At 40.7% G+C, this 16,242-nt stretch overlaps 3 protein-coding genes across 3 annotated transcripts; all 3 read left to right on the plus strand.

Moving 5' to 3' along the window:
• Window positions 1-337: 337 nt before the first annotated feature.
• On the plus strand, window positions 338-1,201 carry LOC133132511 (odorant receptor 131-2-like). Its single transcript, XM_061247970.1, has one exon. The coding sequence runs from the start codon at window positions 338-340 to the stop codon at window positions 1,199-1,201; it is 864 nt and encodes a 287-aa protein (XP_061103954.1).
• A 5,889-nt stretch (window positions 1,202-7,090) lies between these two features.
• On the plus strand, window positions 7,091-7,981 carry LOC133132512 (odorant receptor 131-2-like). Its single transcript, XM_061247971.1, has one exon. The coding sequence runs from the start codon at window positions 7,091-7,093 to the stop codon at window positions 7,979-7,981; it is 891 nt and encodes a 296-aa protein (XP_061103955.1).
• Window positions 7,982-15,351: 7,370 nt separating this feature from the next.
• On the plus strand, window positions 15,352-16,242 carry LOC133132513 (odorant receptor 131-2-like). Its single transcript, XM_061247972.1, has one exon. The coding sequence runs from the start codon at window positions 15,352-15,354 to the stop codon at window positions 16,240-16,242; it is 891 nt and encodes a 296-aa protein (XP_061103956.1).

The following is a 16,242-nucleotide window of genomic DNA, read 5'->3' on the forward strand; positions in this document are numbered from 1 at the left end:
TTAAATTATTTATAATGAAGGGATGGAATCTCTAGTCATTGGTTCTGTAATTACCTTGTATGAAGCTTTTTTTTTATATACACTACCATATTAAAAACTGTAAGGGTAAGCTAGGCCTGTTCTGAAGGCACAATGCTTTTTGACATGTTTACATTGCTAAAGTTACTATTTGTCTCTGAACACAGTAAATCACAGTGAAATAAATGAAGCGTCATCTAGCAAATAACATTTTTCTTTTATCCTCTTCACCAGACAAAAAATGTCGAGCTCCAGTCCACAGTTATACACTAACATCACAAAAGTGAACAGGGGGGTGCCGTTTAAAGCAGTACTTTCCATGACGCCAACTTTATTCTTCCTGTACATCAACATTGTCATGTTGTTCACCCTGAGGTGTAAGCCAATCTTCCGAGAGACCTCCCGCTACATCCTCTTCGCCAACATGCTCTTTGTGGACACTCTGAGCCTTCTCGTAGCTTTATTTCTTTATATCTTGGCTGTGGGAAGACTGTACTTCAGTGGCATTGCGTGCCTGGTTGTTGTAGTTTTTGCCGGCGTCGTCATGAGGGTCTCTCCACTCAACCTGGCTGTGATGTCTCTGGAGCGGTATACTGCTATCTGCTTTCCCTTAAAGCATGTTGAGATCGCCACGTGCTGGAGGACCGGAGGCGCCATTATTGTTATGTGGTTGGTGGGCTCACTAAATTCTTTTGCCGACCTCTTAGCTTTCGTGATAGCTGGATCAAATTTTGAATTAACGTGGGGCTTCTGTTCACGACCCCTGATCTTTTCTCTGAAAGTGTACAGTCAAATAAATACGTTTTTCTCTGTCATTTATTTCCTGATGGTGGGAGTAATCATTTTCTACACATACGTCAGCATTGCCCTGGTGGCCAAGTCTGCCGCCTCAAGCAAAGATTCTGTCACCAAGGCCAATAAAACAGTACTAATGCATCTGTTTCAGTTAGGGATATATCTTGCATCCTTATTACACGAGCCTGTACTTTTATTAGCATTTGCACACATGGACCGGATCTCTTTCTTTAACATAAACTATGTCCTGTTCCTGATGCTGGTCATCTTCCCAAGATGCCTCAGTCCTCTTATCTATGGGCTAAGAGATCAGATTTTCAGACCCATTTTCCAATATCATTTCACATTCAGCTTTAGAGGCACAGTCAAGCCAGTTATGAGTGTATAGATACAATACTTCCAAAATAATGTAAGTCAATCTTTTTGTACAGGGAAAATGTGAAATACAGTGTAAATAACATGCAGTCAATCGGTTGACTTACTTACTGACTGACTTATAGTATGTTTTTGCTGACATTCCTAAAAATGCTTTTCATTTTGCACACTATAATATAATAGAATATCAGAATCAACATTTCCTCAAATGCTTACACTTCTCATACAGTACTGTGCAGAAGTCTTAGGCACCCTAGACTTTATTATATATATGTTTATTGTATGTGTTAGTATAAAAGAACATATTTGTGATTTCAAAATTCATTTTCCAAAAGATTTAATTTTACAGAGACATTTTTGGATTTAATAAAATATATATATATTACTGTAAGCAATTTACCACTTTTTACATAAAAACGTGATCAAGGCTGTCTGAGATCAGAAGCAAAGAGCCAACCAAAGTCTATACAAAGGTTTTTTGTGGTCACAAAAAATATTGATTTGATTCAGTTTTTAACTATTCTGCCAAATTACTAAAATGTAATGTAAAATGTATAGTATGGTTATTTAGGACCTTTCATTGAATTATTTTTGAAAGAATCTTATCTGTACAGAATGTTATACAGGTGCCTAAGTACTGTACTGTACAGCCTCCTTCTCTGAAACCTTCAAGAGTCGTTCAACTCATTGCAAGCTTACAGTCACTCTATAATCTTAAACTGGTTTAAATTCTGAGAAATGCCTATAATGGACACATTATTTGCAAAACACTTAAGATGGTAAGCTTCTGGACCATCTATGCAGGCTTTGTAACAGGTCCACATGAACGCATCATTTAAATCACCCATTCTTTAAAAAACTGAAACCTGCACCCGTTTTACATAATGTTGTTGTGTTGTACATATATGTACTTTTACCATACCTTGATCTCAGTAGGACTTCCCTGCATAAATAAAGGTTATCTTGTTACCATTCTTCTGTGAATATATGGTGTATATTTTTGTCGGAAAATAACTGAGCAAAATCTGTTCCATCCATCCATCCATCCATTATCTTAACCCGCTTATCCTGAACAGGGTTGCAGGGGGGCTGGAGCCTATTCCAGCATACATTGGGTGAAAGGCAGGAATACACCTTGGACAGGTCGCCAGTCCATCACAGGGCACACGCACCATTCACTCACACACTCATACCTACGGGCAATTTAGTCTCTCCAATCAGCCTAACCTGCATGTCTTTGGACTGTGGGAGGAAACCGGAGTACCCGGAGGAAACCCACGCAGACATGGGGAGAACATGCAAACACCTCACAGAGAGGCCCCGGCCGATCAGGATTTGAATACAGGACCTCCTTGCTGTGAGGCGGCAGTGCTACCCACTGCACCATCCATGCCGCCCTAAAAATCTGTACCACGTTGGCTAATTATGTATCATTTGCAGTAAAGGATGTGTATTTTTAACAAAAAATAAAATTAATTCCACCTTTCATTTCTATGTTTTGGCTCCACTCGAAGTGCAATATCAACCATCAACCTCAAGTTAGCAGCAATGCTCTTACGTTTGCAAATGACTCCCGTCAATTGAGCATAATCCAGAATTGTGTGACTGAAGGAATCATGTGCGGCCTTCAACCATAGCCTTTCTTTCATTCACATATTAATATCACGTGGATCACATTTTAGTGGAATTATTTCAGCAGTGTGTGCACTGTTTTGTAAGCACAAATTGTCTGCAATTTTTCCAATGTAAACGTTTTGCTGCTATCAAGGTCATTTAACAGACTTGACACTGTGCTCTCTAAATTACATGAAATGGATGAAAGGAGACATTGGAGCTGTTACGGGGGGTGTCTGTCCCATATTAATTCCCAAGCCTTAGGGGCAGTTTTTGGGTGGAGGAAACAATTTTCTTTTTTTTTACCCAGTGGGATGTTCCATGTTGTACTATGTATGGATAAAAACACGATTAATAAAAAGTTAAGCTAATAAAATAAAAGAATCACACTTTCAATCAGGCACATGCACACACAGTAAAACAAGCCATAGTTACTGCACTTAAAAGCCTCCAGCCAAAGCCATGTCAGGTCGTTGTTGTTTGTTTGAGCAGGTGATGTAACAGGAGCAGGGACATTGGAGCAGAGTAATCTGGTCCCAGGCTCTGTGCATGGCCTCACGTGAGGAACAAGGTGGCCCCACAGAGAAAGCTCCAGAGTTTCATTAAAATGTTTTGACCCTGCAAACTCCCCTGCTCCATGATTAACCATCTCATTAATTATGAATTGGCCACTCCAGAATCCTGTGACTAATTGTGCCGTCTTATTTTGAGCCTGTGTTTCTCTATGGGGTGTGCTGTGCTGTGACTATGGCTGGATTTCATATACTTCTGTCACACATAGCAGTGATGCAAGTAAGAAAGGCTCTGACCTTGAGATATAATGCTTTCAAATGGCATATGCTGTTACCGTAGTGACTGAAAATTGCAGGCTGAAAAAAGGAATACCTTTTTAATGAATTTGGTAATTCCCCACAAGAGAGGTATACTGAATCTGCAATACTGTAAGAGCAAGGCCCTTAACCCTGCATTGCTCCAGAAGGCAGAAATGCCTTGTTAATGAGACGTCAGACAGAGAATGGCCAGACTGGTCAAAGATGACAGGAAGGTGACAGTAACGCAAATAACCACACATAACAACAGTGGTATGCAGAAGAGCATCTCTGAACACACAATGTGTGAAACCTCTAAGTGGATAGGCTACAGCAGTAGAAGTCTAAAAAATAAGTCAAAAATACCTAATAAAGTGCACGCCGGGTGGACATGTACATTTTCTTTTTTAGTCAGTAAAAGCATGTATTACATTTAAGAGCAAGTATTATTGTCTGACTAGGGAAATGTAATATTTGTGCCATTTGTGCCATTGTGTCATTTGGAACAAAAACTAGAACAAGATGCATGTCAATTAAACTTGTTGTCTGTTTATATTTAGGTATGCAAGTAAAATATACACCAGCACCATGAGGTTGCTATAGTCTCTTCCTATGCCTCTTGTGAATCAGTAATCTCATAGCCAAGCATTAATTCAAAGCTCATCCTCATCAGATGGATTGGCTTTGAAGTAAATGTGTACATTATTGCTTACTAAAAGGAAGGGACAGACACAATTTGAGAGCTCTAGCATAAACATGCATTGAGTTATAATTTTTGTATCCCCTATGTAATATGTGCTTGACTGAATCTAGCATCTTCCTAAGAATTAATTTTATAATGTTTTGAAAATATATAGCCTGCTTTTTTTTTTTGTTAGAAGCTTTGTGTTATGTACGGCTCTGAGAACCCAAACGCAGACCACAGGATAATCCAAAATCGTGTTTAATAGTCCGAAATCGTAGCCAGGAGATCCAATACAAAGACAAAAACAAAAGGCAAAAGAATAGTCGAAAAAACAGCTGAAGGGGTCAAAAATCCAGAAAATCAAAAGGCTAAAGTACAAAAGGACGAAGGCAAGAATCAAAACCAGAAAACAAAGCAGAATGTTGAAAACCAGAAAAGCAGAAAGGCAAACAAAATAAAAGGGCAAGGCAGGCTTGGAAATCAAAAGGCAAAGGGGTGTTACATTTTTTACATTACATTTTAGTCATTTGGCAGACGCTTTTAATCCAAAGCGACTTACAAGTGCATAGGTTCTACCACAAGTCAGAGCATCACATCCAGAAACTATCAAGAATCTCAAGCCTTAGGCTTACGAGGTATTTGGCACTAAAACTGATCAACGTTCTGACAAAGAACATACATGAGGGAAGGTGACAATCTAGGCAGGGCTGGGAAAAAGGTGGGCTAAACAAATAGACAACAGGTGGGGAAACATAATAGGGTAATAACATAATAACGGGAGGGAGACGAAAACGCGGACTGAATGCACGTAACAAAACATGTAAAACATATGGCTCCGGATTAGGGAGCAGACATTTGCATAGTTTGAAGACGTAGTGATAGTTAGAGACAGGTGCGAACACTTCGCTGAAACTAAACGAGTGATCAGGGATAGCATAGGGAGGCGGAGTTACAGAACAGTGCAGAAATACTAAGAGATTGCGTTAGTGAGTTAGTTACATGAATATTTCTAAACTACCCAATAAAAGTGATTGTTAGTTAGTTAGTTAGTTAGACAGACAGTAAGTGTATTAATCGGATTAGTACTGTACAAAACCTAGATTAGTAGTAGTTAGTAAAAATCGTGCTTTACAACATTTACATACCAAGAAAAAGCAGGAAGTAAGAATCGCGAGTTTTAGAAGGAATGTTGAAAACCCGAAAACTACCGTAACCACCCGAATAGTGGGACACGCAGACAGGGGAGTGACTAGACTGGTAAACATTCAGACGCAGACATAACAGGGGATGCCAAATGAGAACTGTAAAGGAAAACACAAACCAATTTCAAAAATGAATAAATAACAAGAATAAACATAAATACACACAGGACAAATACAGTTGATGGACTGTTCTTGAAACGTAGGCCTATATTAAAAATATTAGCTGCCTAGTACTAGAAAGGTAGAGAAACCATATATTGCAAAACAATTTTCTTTTAATAAAGAATGACACAACTGATAATTAAAACACAAGTTAAAATGAATCTTAAAGCATCATTGCCAACAAACTAGCATGCCTCAGGTCGTAGGCAATGTGGTTCCTTGATTGAATCCTGGATTGAGTAACCCGTGATCCCCCCTTTCATTCAGCCATGTCCATCCTAGGTAATTCCCCGGTCAAGAGCAGGGTCTTGGCTCCAGGAAGTATATCCTAGGTTGACCTTTTTACACAAACAGTGAACATCCTCCGCTCGAGCAATGTAGGGGAGGATTAAGGGCCTTGCTCAAGGGACCAACAGCTGTACGGATCTTATCGTGGCTACACCGGTGATCGAACCACCAAACTTGCGAGTCCCAGTCAAGTACCTTAACCACTACACTAAATGCCCTTTTATGTCTGAACAACAAATGAACCTCTTGACCATGTCTCCATGCTTTCATGCATTGCGATGCTGCCACATGACATCTGCATTAACAAGCTGGTGTACAGGTCTACCTAATAAAGTGTCCGCTTAATGCATGTTATATCGAAACGTTTCGGAACATAAGAAAATAAGTGCCCATTGTTGCTAACTTAAATTCTTATTGAACTTGACATGTCTCTCTCTGATTTATTATAATGTACAGTATTTATAATATGCTCCCCCCCCCCCCCCCCCATTAATATACAGTGTATACACACACATACACAGATCATTTTCTGCCTTTCACTAATGAGCCCTGTTTTAGTTGCAATGTCGTGGGTAATGATGTGTTGACGTAATGCTGTCAAAGGCCACATGATCCTGTGCAAAGATGGTCAAATAAGGATGTTAGCTGGTTCTAACAGCCTTCTGTCTATTCAACGAGGCTACCTGGAGAGAGTTCTACACAGAATTCTTCTGCATAGTGAGTAATTCAGGGTTGTACATGGATTTGTTTTTCATGCACGGTACTTAAGAAGAGATATTTCAGTGAATGTCTAATCTTCTGATTCTGAATGCAAGTGTTACTGACAGTTTCACAAAAGTTTCTTTCTTATAGGACTGACAATAATAAGCTGGTTACCAACAGCCAGAATATTATTTAGACTATAACCAATGATATCTATGACTTCCTTCCTTGATGGTATTATTATTTTTATTTTTTACTTATATTTGAAAACAGCTAAGACGGAATCTCACTATTGACTTTTATTGTGATTGAAAAAACCAAAAGTTAGAATTGCCTTTTGTACTTGGTAAGAATGTCATTTGAGATAACAATAATACAATACCTAAAGCAATTGTTTCAACAAAGTTCTGTTATTATCTCTCATCAGGCTCAGCTGAAGCATGGTGAACGCCACAGTCTTCACCAAAGATATTCCGGCAAAAGCCGCCCTGTCCATGACACCGTGTTTTTTCTTCCTCTACATAAATTTTGTCATGTTAATCACCCTGAGGAGTAAGGCCATCTTCCGAGAGACCTCCCGCTACATCCTCTTCACCAACATGCTGTTCGCTGACTCTCTGACCCTGGTTTACTGCATGTTGATGTATATCTTTGCCATCGCCAGGCTGTCCATACGCAGCATTGTGTGTGCCCTTGTGATGCTTGCTGGAGGCGTCATCTCTCTTATCTCCCCACTCAGCTTGGCCGTGATGGCTTTGGAGCGGTACATCGCCATCTGCTTCCCCCTAAGGCATGCTGAGATCACCATGTGCAGGAGGACGGGCGTGGCCATTGCCATTGTGTGGGCGCTGGGCTCAGTGAAGGCTTTCACCAACCTGATTTTGCTCCTTATCTCAGGACCACTTGTCTCCACATTGGACTTCTGCTCAGGATTATCCATGCCCGATCAGTTCACGGACGTAAATAATGCATTCACAATCATCTACTTCCTGTCAGGGGGGATCACCATTGTGTACACGTACATTGGCATTGTTGTGGCTGCGAGATCAGCTTCCTCAGACAAATGTTCAGCTGCTAAGGCCCACAGGACAGTATTGCTGCATCTGATTCAGCTGGGGCTTTGTCTGTCTTCCATTCTCTCGAACACCATTTTTGCACTAGTACGTCCACACTTGGACCTATTTGCTGCTTTAAACGTGCAGTATGTCATTTTTCTGGGGCTGATCATCTTCCCCAGATGTCTGAGCCCACTCATATATGGGCTGAGAGATCAGACCTTCAGGCCCCTTTTTCTATACTACTTCACTTTTGGTTTCCGTGCCAATAATTAAATAGCTAAAAGATAACAGCAGTGTTGAAAAGTAGTTTGAAAGAATACCTGCAAGTGTTTTAGAAAGGGTAGCATTATTTAATGTGTAATATTTAACTGTATTTTATATATGAATTTATTTAATTATATTTCAGATGCTGTTTTCCATTTCTTTTTTTAAAACAGCACCCAGGAGACCCAAACTGAGTCGCATGTTGTACACTGTGCTGTGTGTCTGCTTTTTAAATTATTTCTGTTGTGAAGCATTTTCCTCTCTCGGAAAATAATATTTCACTACATGGAATTGAAATGTAAAATAAAACTGTTTTTTCATTGGTTGGAAATCCTGGCAGAGCTCAATCCTTCATCAGCATGCCCTTGAATGGTCTGTATGGTGAATGGTGGTCCTGGCTAAATTCCTAACCCTAGCTCTTTCAACCTGCCATCTAATCATCCCCTGATTCAATTGGCAAAAACATTGTTCTCTCCCTCTCCACCTTAGCTGGTGTGTGGTGAATGTCCTGGCACAAACTGGCTGCCATGCATCACCCAGTTGGGTGCTACACATCGGTGGTGGTTGAGGCGACTTCCACTGTAAGCGCTTTGATGGCCAGGTTTTGCTAGTTGTTTTTTGTTAACTCGATGTTGTCTGAACCACAATCAGCCAAATGAAAAGCCTACTTCATGCATAAGCGACCATTCCCCGCTGTCTAGCCTAAATTTGATGTCAGCGGAATGTTTTCACCAATTAAGCAACACAGAAAACGAATGGCGCTAGATGCTGACAGCGAAAAAGATTGTGCATGTTTGTGGGAAACAATCCCAGCTACGCTAAGGCTTTAGTTGGCTATCATTCAGCTTCGAAAACGTTAGCATTAATATTGGCAATATAGCCTAATGGTAGTGCGTGCTTTCCCCATCCCTGTTCTTTGCCTTCTTATAGCTCCATCATGGCCAAAGACAAAAGAAGCCCAAGCAAGTGCTGGGCAGCAGACAGTCACTGGCTTTCTTAAAAATATCAACGTGTTGGCTTACTGCTGAAATATGTAGCTGTATACGTGGGCCTATAGCGTATTAAACTTGATCTCTCCCAGTTTTGTTGTTCTCTGCATCTCATGTTGTTTTAGCCCCCCCGTTGTCATCATATGTTATATGTGGTGATCTGATCATTTACTTAACATCATCTTAGAGCTGAACACAGTATTCAGCAAGTAGCCTGTGTGATGGGTGGAGGGCTTACCGGAAGTGGAACCGAAAGGTCACTCACTCGTGAAGGTGCTGTCACAAGAAATTCTATCCCCCTTACAAAACGTATCACCTCCGGGGTCACGTTCCCCTCATGCGTAAATTAACGTCATGAGTTAGCGTCAAGTCAACAGCGTGGTTGCCAAGCTTTATCTGTTGGTTGCTTTGATGCGATCGATAAGATACATTCCCCTGATGCGTACGGTAGCGTCAACTGGCTAGCGTGTCTTTTTATGAACGGCATACGCTTAGTCATTACTCTGTCAATAAGCATAAGTGGGGATAAGTTTTGTAAGGGGGATAGAATTTGTTGTGACAACGCCAGCCGACGTACAAACATACGCACTGTAAAGCGGTGAGATACGGACGCGGTGAATCAAATATGTATTCAGTGGCACATTGTACAATGTTGATTTTATGTGAAATATTTTAAAACAAGTGATCAAAAGCCTATTATATAAGTTCGTAAGTTTTCAAAGTTAATAATATCAATTAGATCCATTAATAAATAGGTTAGACTACAAAAAAATGAATATTTTTAAGAAAAAAAGGTTCAAATGTTTCGTGCTGTTTTGTCGCTTTTCTGGGAATTATTGAAACAAAAAAGATCAAATGATTATTAAAAAAATAATAATAATAAATTAACCTTTATTTGACCATCAATTCAATCCAGAAAAAATAGGTCTGACTTTAAAAAAACCTAATAATTTTGAAGAAAATTCAATTTTTTGATGATTTTCATTGTTGCACATTGTTACCGCTTGGCAATGTCCTCCAAAGTAGGTAATTTCCCACCAGAGAGATACACTTGATCTACAATTCTGTACATACATTATGACAATTGACTGGACTACATTTAGGGTCGCAGGGGGGCTGGAGCCTATCCCAGCATACATTGGGTGAAAGGCAGGAATACATCCTGGACAGGTCGCCAGTCCATCGCAGGGCACACACACCATTCACTCACACACTCATACACTCATACCTACAGGCAATTTAGACTCTCCAATCAGCCTAACCTGCATGACTTTGGACTGTGGGAGGAAACCGGAGTACCCGGAGGAAACCCACGCAAACACGGGGAGAATATGCAAACTTCACACAGAGAAGCCCCGGCCGACAGGTATTCGAACCCAGGACCTCCTTGCTGCGAGGGGGCAGTGATACCCACTGCACCATCCGTGCCGCCCTAAAAATCGGTTCCACGTTGGCTAATTATGTATCATTTGCAGTAAAGGATGTGTATTTTTATTTATTTTTAATCAGATTTTTTTCCCTTTTTCTCCCAATTTGGTAGCCAATTGGACCCCGTCTGATTCAATTAGAGCAAGTATTAGATACACCGCCCACAACCCGTCCCTCGGCGGCCGACAGGAGAGCGACACGCCTTCTTCAAGCCGTCTCGCCTCCCAAGTCGTGACCGTGATTCCAAGGCGCTCAAGGTGCTTGTTTTTGTGCAGCGATCTACTACCAAGTCCCTCCCTCTGGAGCAGCGAGCCAATTATTGCTGCTCCACATGAGCCAGCCAAACTTGGCTTTTGGCAGGACCGAGAATTGAATCCCGGTCCCCTGTGTGCAACTGCAGCAAACTGCAACCGCAAGTCTGCTGCGTCTTAGCCTGTTGCGCCACCGCGGCTCTCAGGATGTGCATTTTTAACAAAAAATTAAATGAATTCCACCTTTCATTTCTATGTTTTGGCTCCCGTCAATTGAGCATAATCCAGAATTGTGTGACTGAAGGAATCATGTGCGGCCTTCAACCATAGCCTTTCTTTCATTCACATATTAACATCATGTGGATCACATTTTAGTGGAATTATTTCAGCAGTGTGTGCACTGTTTTGTAAGCACAAATTGTCTGCAATTTTTCCAATGTTAAAGTTTTGCTACTATCAAGGCCATTTAACAGACTTGACACTGTGCTCTCTAGATTACATGAAATGGATGAAAGGAGACATTGGAGCTGTTACGGGGGGTGTCTGCCCCATATTAATTCCCAAGCCTTAGGGGCAGTTTTTGGGTGGCCTGTAGCCCAGTGGTTAAGGTACATGATGGGGACCCGCAAGGTTGGTGGTTCGATCCCTGGTGTAGCCACAATAAGATTCACACAGCCATTGGGCCCTTGAGCAAGGCCCTTAACCCTGCATTGCTCCAGGAGTGGATTGTCTCCTGCGTAGTCTAAATCAACTCTAAGTCGCTTTTGATAAAAAGTGTCAGCCAAATGACATGTAAAGTAATAATACCCATCTCTGTGCTCTGTTCCGCTGGTCAGATCACAGAGAAGGTGGTCACAGGTTCTGGTGCAAAGTTACTACATTACCAAGTAAATAACAAGCCAACTCTGCTAGTTAAAGTTAGCTACCTAGCTCCTGTCACAGTTACAGTATTAATATTCAGAACAGAACGGGCAAGGCCATGCATCTACTGATTGCATGATGAAGATGCTTTCTGTACATAAGACAAGGAAACAATTTTCATTTTTTTTACCCAGTGGGATGTTCCATGTTGTACTATGTATGGATAAAAACACGATTAATAAAAAGTTAAGCTAATAAAATAAAAGAATCACACTTTCAATCAGGCACATGCACACACATGCACAAACAAGCCATAGTTACTACACTTAAAAGCCTCCAGCCAAAGTCATGTCAGGTCATTGTTGTTTGTTTGAGCAGGTGATGTAACAGGAGCAGGGACATTGGAGCAGAGTAATCTGGTCCCAGGCTCTGTGCATGGCCTCACGTGAGGAACAAGGTGGCCCCACAGAGAAAGCTCCAGAGTTTCATTAAAATGTTTTGACCCTGCAAACTCCCCTGCTCCATGATTAACCATCTCATTAATTATGAATTGGCCACTCCAGAATCCTGTGACTAATTGTGCCGTCTTATTTTGAGCCTGTGTTTCTCTATGGGGTGTGCTGTGCTGTGACTATGGCTGGATTTCATATACTTCTGTCACACATAGCAGTGATGCAAGTAAGAAAGGCTCTGACCTCTGAACTACAAGCAGTATGTACAAAGGTCAACACACAGAGGCCCAGTCGGACAGTTTCTGCTTTCTGTCTTACAGTCCCTCTTTTTGTATTTAAAGGAAAAAGCAAAAGCACTGAAAAGAAATGCAATTACCTCTGGTTTTATCACTGTGTTCATCAAAGAAATTACAGCCTTGAATTCCATTAACCCATTAAGTAAAATTAGATTTTGGCTATGTCATACTATTCCTGAACCCTTTTGACTACAGACATATGGTCTCTTCTGAAAGGTAACCCATTGGGGTTTGTTTTCCAAGAGACAGGATTACTCCAAATATTACTGAAACAAACTTGCAGAAGCTCAAACACAGCTTTGTTTCTCACTGATAAAATGTTCTATTTTTGACCGTGAGATATAATGCTTTCAAATGGCATATGCTGTTACCATAGTGACTGAAAATTGCAGGCTGAAAAAAGGCATACCTTTTTAATGAATTTGGTAATTCCCCACAAGAGAGGTATACTGAATCTGCAATACTGTAAGAGCAAGGCCCTTAACCCTGCATTGCTCCAGGGGAGGATTGTCTCCTGTTTAGTCTCATCAACTGTACATCGCTCTGGATAAGAGTGGCTGCCAAATGGCAATAATGTAATGTATATTATGCTGATTGACGTGACTACATTTATATTACTTTTTGTATTTTTTATCTCCATAGTATATAAACCATGTCTACATGTCTATACACTCACCAAGCACTTAATTAGAAACATTTTTACTTTATAACACCTACTTATTCATGCGATTATCTAATCATACAGGTCAGGAACTTCAGTTAGTGTTCACATCAACCATCAGAATGGGGAAAAAATGTGATTGAAGTGACTTTGACCGTGGAATGATTGTTGGTGGTAGATAGGGTGGTTTGAGCATCTCAGAAACTGCTGATCTCCTGGGATTTTCACGCACACTAGTCTCTAGGGTTTGCAAAGAATGGTGAAAAAAAAAAAAAAAATCCAGTGAGCAGCAGTTCTGAAGGCAGAAATGCCTTGTTAATGAGACGTCAGATAGAGAATGGCCAGACTGGTCAAAGATGACAGGAAGGTGACAGTAACGCAAATAACCACACATAACAACAGTGGTATGCAGAAGAGCATCTCTGAACACACAATGTGTCAAAGTGGATAGGCTACAGCAGTAGAAGTCTAAAAAAAAAGTCATAAATACCTAATAAAGTGCACGCCGGGTGGGCATGTACATTTTCTTTTTTAGTCAGTAAAAGCATGTATTACATTTAAGAGCGAGTATTATTGTCTGACTAGGGAAATGTAATATTTGTGCATCTAAAGAATCATTTGGAACAAAAACTAGAACACGATGCATGTCAATTAAACTTGTCGTCTGTTTATATTTAGTTATGCAAGTGAAATATACACCAGCACCATGGTTGCTATAGCCTCTTCCTATAATTTGAGAGCTCTAGCATAAACATGCATTGAGTTATAATTTTTGTATCCCCTATGTAATTTGTGCTTGACTGAATCAAGCATCTTTCTAAGAATTCATTTTATAATGTTTAGAAAATATATAGCCTACTTTCTCCAAGAAAGTTTTTTTCTTTTTTTAGTTTTGGAGGAGTTGATGGACTGTTCTTGAAACGTAGGCCTATGTTAAAAATATTAGCTGCCAAGTACTAGAAAGGTAGAGAAACCATATGTTGCAAAACAATTTTCTTTTAATAAAGAATGACACAACTGATAATTAAAACACAAACACACATTAAAATGAATCTTAAAGCATCATTGCCAACAAACTAGCATGCCTCAGGTCGTAGGCAATGTGGTTCCTTGATTGAATCCTGGATTGAGTAACCCGTGATCCCCCCTTTCATTCAGCCGTGTCCATCCTAGGTAATTCCCCGGTCAAGAGCATTCCCTGGTCTTGGCTCCAGGAAGTATATCCTAGGTTGACCCTTTTACACAAACAACGAACACAGGACATTCGCGGGGTATTAGATCACATTTTTTCATTACATTAATGCCATTTGGCAGACGCTCTTATCCAGAGTGACGTACAGTTTATTAGATTAAGCAGGAGACAATCCTCCGCTAGAGCAATGCAGGGGAGGATTAAGGGCCTTGCTCAAGGGACCAACAGCTGTGTGGATCTTATTGTGGCTACACCGGTGATCGAACCACCAAACATTCGAGTCCCAGTCATGTACCTTAACCACTACACTAAATGCCCTTTTATTTCTGAACAACAACTGAACCTCTTGACCATGTCTACATGCTTTCATGCATTGAGATGCTGCCACATGATTGGCTGATCAGACATCTGCATTAACAAGCTGGTGTACAGGTCTACCTAATAAAGTGTCCGCTTAATGCATGTTATATCGAGACGTTTCGGAACATAAGAAAATAAGTGACCTTTGTTGCTAACTTAAATTCTTATTGAACTTTACATGTCTCTCTCTGATTTATTATAATCTACAGTATTTATAATATGCTCCCCCCCCCCCATGAATATACAGTGTATACACAAACATACACAGATCATTTTCTGCCTTTCACTAATGAGCCCTGTTTTAGTTGTAATGTCGTGGGTAATGATGTGTTGACGTAATACTGTCAAAGGCCACATGATCCTGTGCAAAGATGGTCAAATAAGGATGTTAGCTGGTTCTAACAGCCTTCTGTCTATTCAACGAGGCTACCTGGAGAGAGTTCTACACAGAATTCTTCTGCATAGTGAGTAATTCAGGGTTGTACATGGATTTGTTTTTCATGCACTGTACTTAAGAAGAGATATTTCAGTGAATGTCTAATCTTCTGATTCTGAATGCAAGTGTTACTGACAGTTTCACAAAAGTTTCTTTCTTATAGGACTGACAATAATAAGCTGGTTACCAACAGCCAGAATATTATTTAGACTATAACCAATGATATCTATGACTTCCTTCCTTGATGGTATTATTATTTTTATTTTTTACTTATATTTGAAAACAGCTAAGACGGAATCTCACTATTGACTTTTATTGTGATTGAAAAAACCAAAAGTTAGAATTGCCTTTTGTCCTTGGTAAGAATGTCATTTGAGATAACAATAATACAATACCTAAAGCAATTGTTTCAACAAAGTTCTGTTATTATCTCTCATCAGGCTCAGCTGAAGCATGGTGAACGCCACAGTCATCGCCAGCGATGTGCCGGCAAAAGCTGCCCTGTCCATGACACCATGTTTTTTCTTCCTCTACATTAATGTTGTCATGTTAATCACCCTGAGGAGTAAGGCCATCTTCCGAGAGACCTCCCGCTACATCCTCTTCACCAACATGCTGTTCGCTGACTCTCTGACCCTGGTGACCTGCATGTTGATGTATATCTTTGCCATCGTCAGGCTGTACATAAGTAGCATTGCGTGTGTCCTTATGATGCTTGCTGGAGGAGTCATCTCTCTTATCTCCCCACTCAACTTGGCCGTGATGGCTTTGGAGCGGTACATCGCCATCTGCTTCCCCCTAAGGCATGCTGAGATCACCATGTGCAGGAGGACGGGTGTGGCCATTGCCATTGTGTCGGCGCTGGGCTCAGTGCAGGCTTTCACCAACCTGATTTTGCTCCTTATTTCAGGACCACTTGTCTCCACATTGGACTTCTGCTCAGGATTATCCATGCCCGATCAGTTCACGGACGTAAATAATGCATTCACAATCATCTACTTCCTGTCAGTGGGACTCACCATTGTTTACACGTACATTGGCATTGTTGCGGCTGCGAGATCAGCTTCCTCAGACAAATGTTCAGCTACTAAGGCCCACAGGACAGTATTGCTGCATCTGATTCAGCTGGGGCTTTGTCTGTCTTCCATTCTCTCGAACACCATTATTGCACTAGTACGTACATACTTGGACCTATTTGCTGCTTTAAATGTGCAGTATGTCATTTTCCTGGGGCTGGTCATCTTCCCCAGATGTCTGAGCCCACTCATATATGGGCTGAGAGATCAGACCTTCAGGCCCCTTTTTCTATACAACTTCACTTTTGGTTTCCGTGCCAATAATTAA

The sequence above is a fragment of the Conger conger genome, chromosome 7, assembly GCF_963514075.1.
Source record: "Conger conger chromosome 7, fConCon1.1, whole genome shotgun sequence".
NCBI classification, from domain to species: domain Eukaryota; kingdom Metazoa; phylum Chordata; class Actinopteri; order Anguilliformes; family Congridae; genus Conger; species Conger conger.

What these genes read in the sequence shown, in the direction of transcription:
- LOC133132511 (XM_061247970.1), top strand. Translation starts at nt 338, where the DNA reads ATGACGCCAACTTTATTCTTCCTGTACATCAACATTGTCATGTTGTTC.
- LOC133132512 (XM_061247971.1), top strand. Translation starts at nt 7,091, where the DNA reads ATGGTGAACGCCACAGTCTTCACCAAAGATATTCCGGCAAAAGCCGCC.
- LOC133132513 (XM_061247972.1), top strand. Translation starts at nt 15,352, where the DNA reads ATGGTGAACGCCACAGTCATCGCCAGCGATGTGCCGGCAAAAGCTGCC.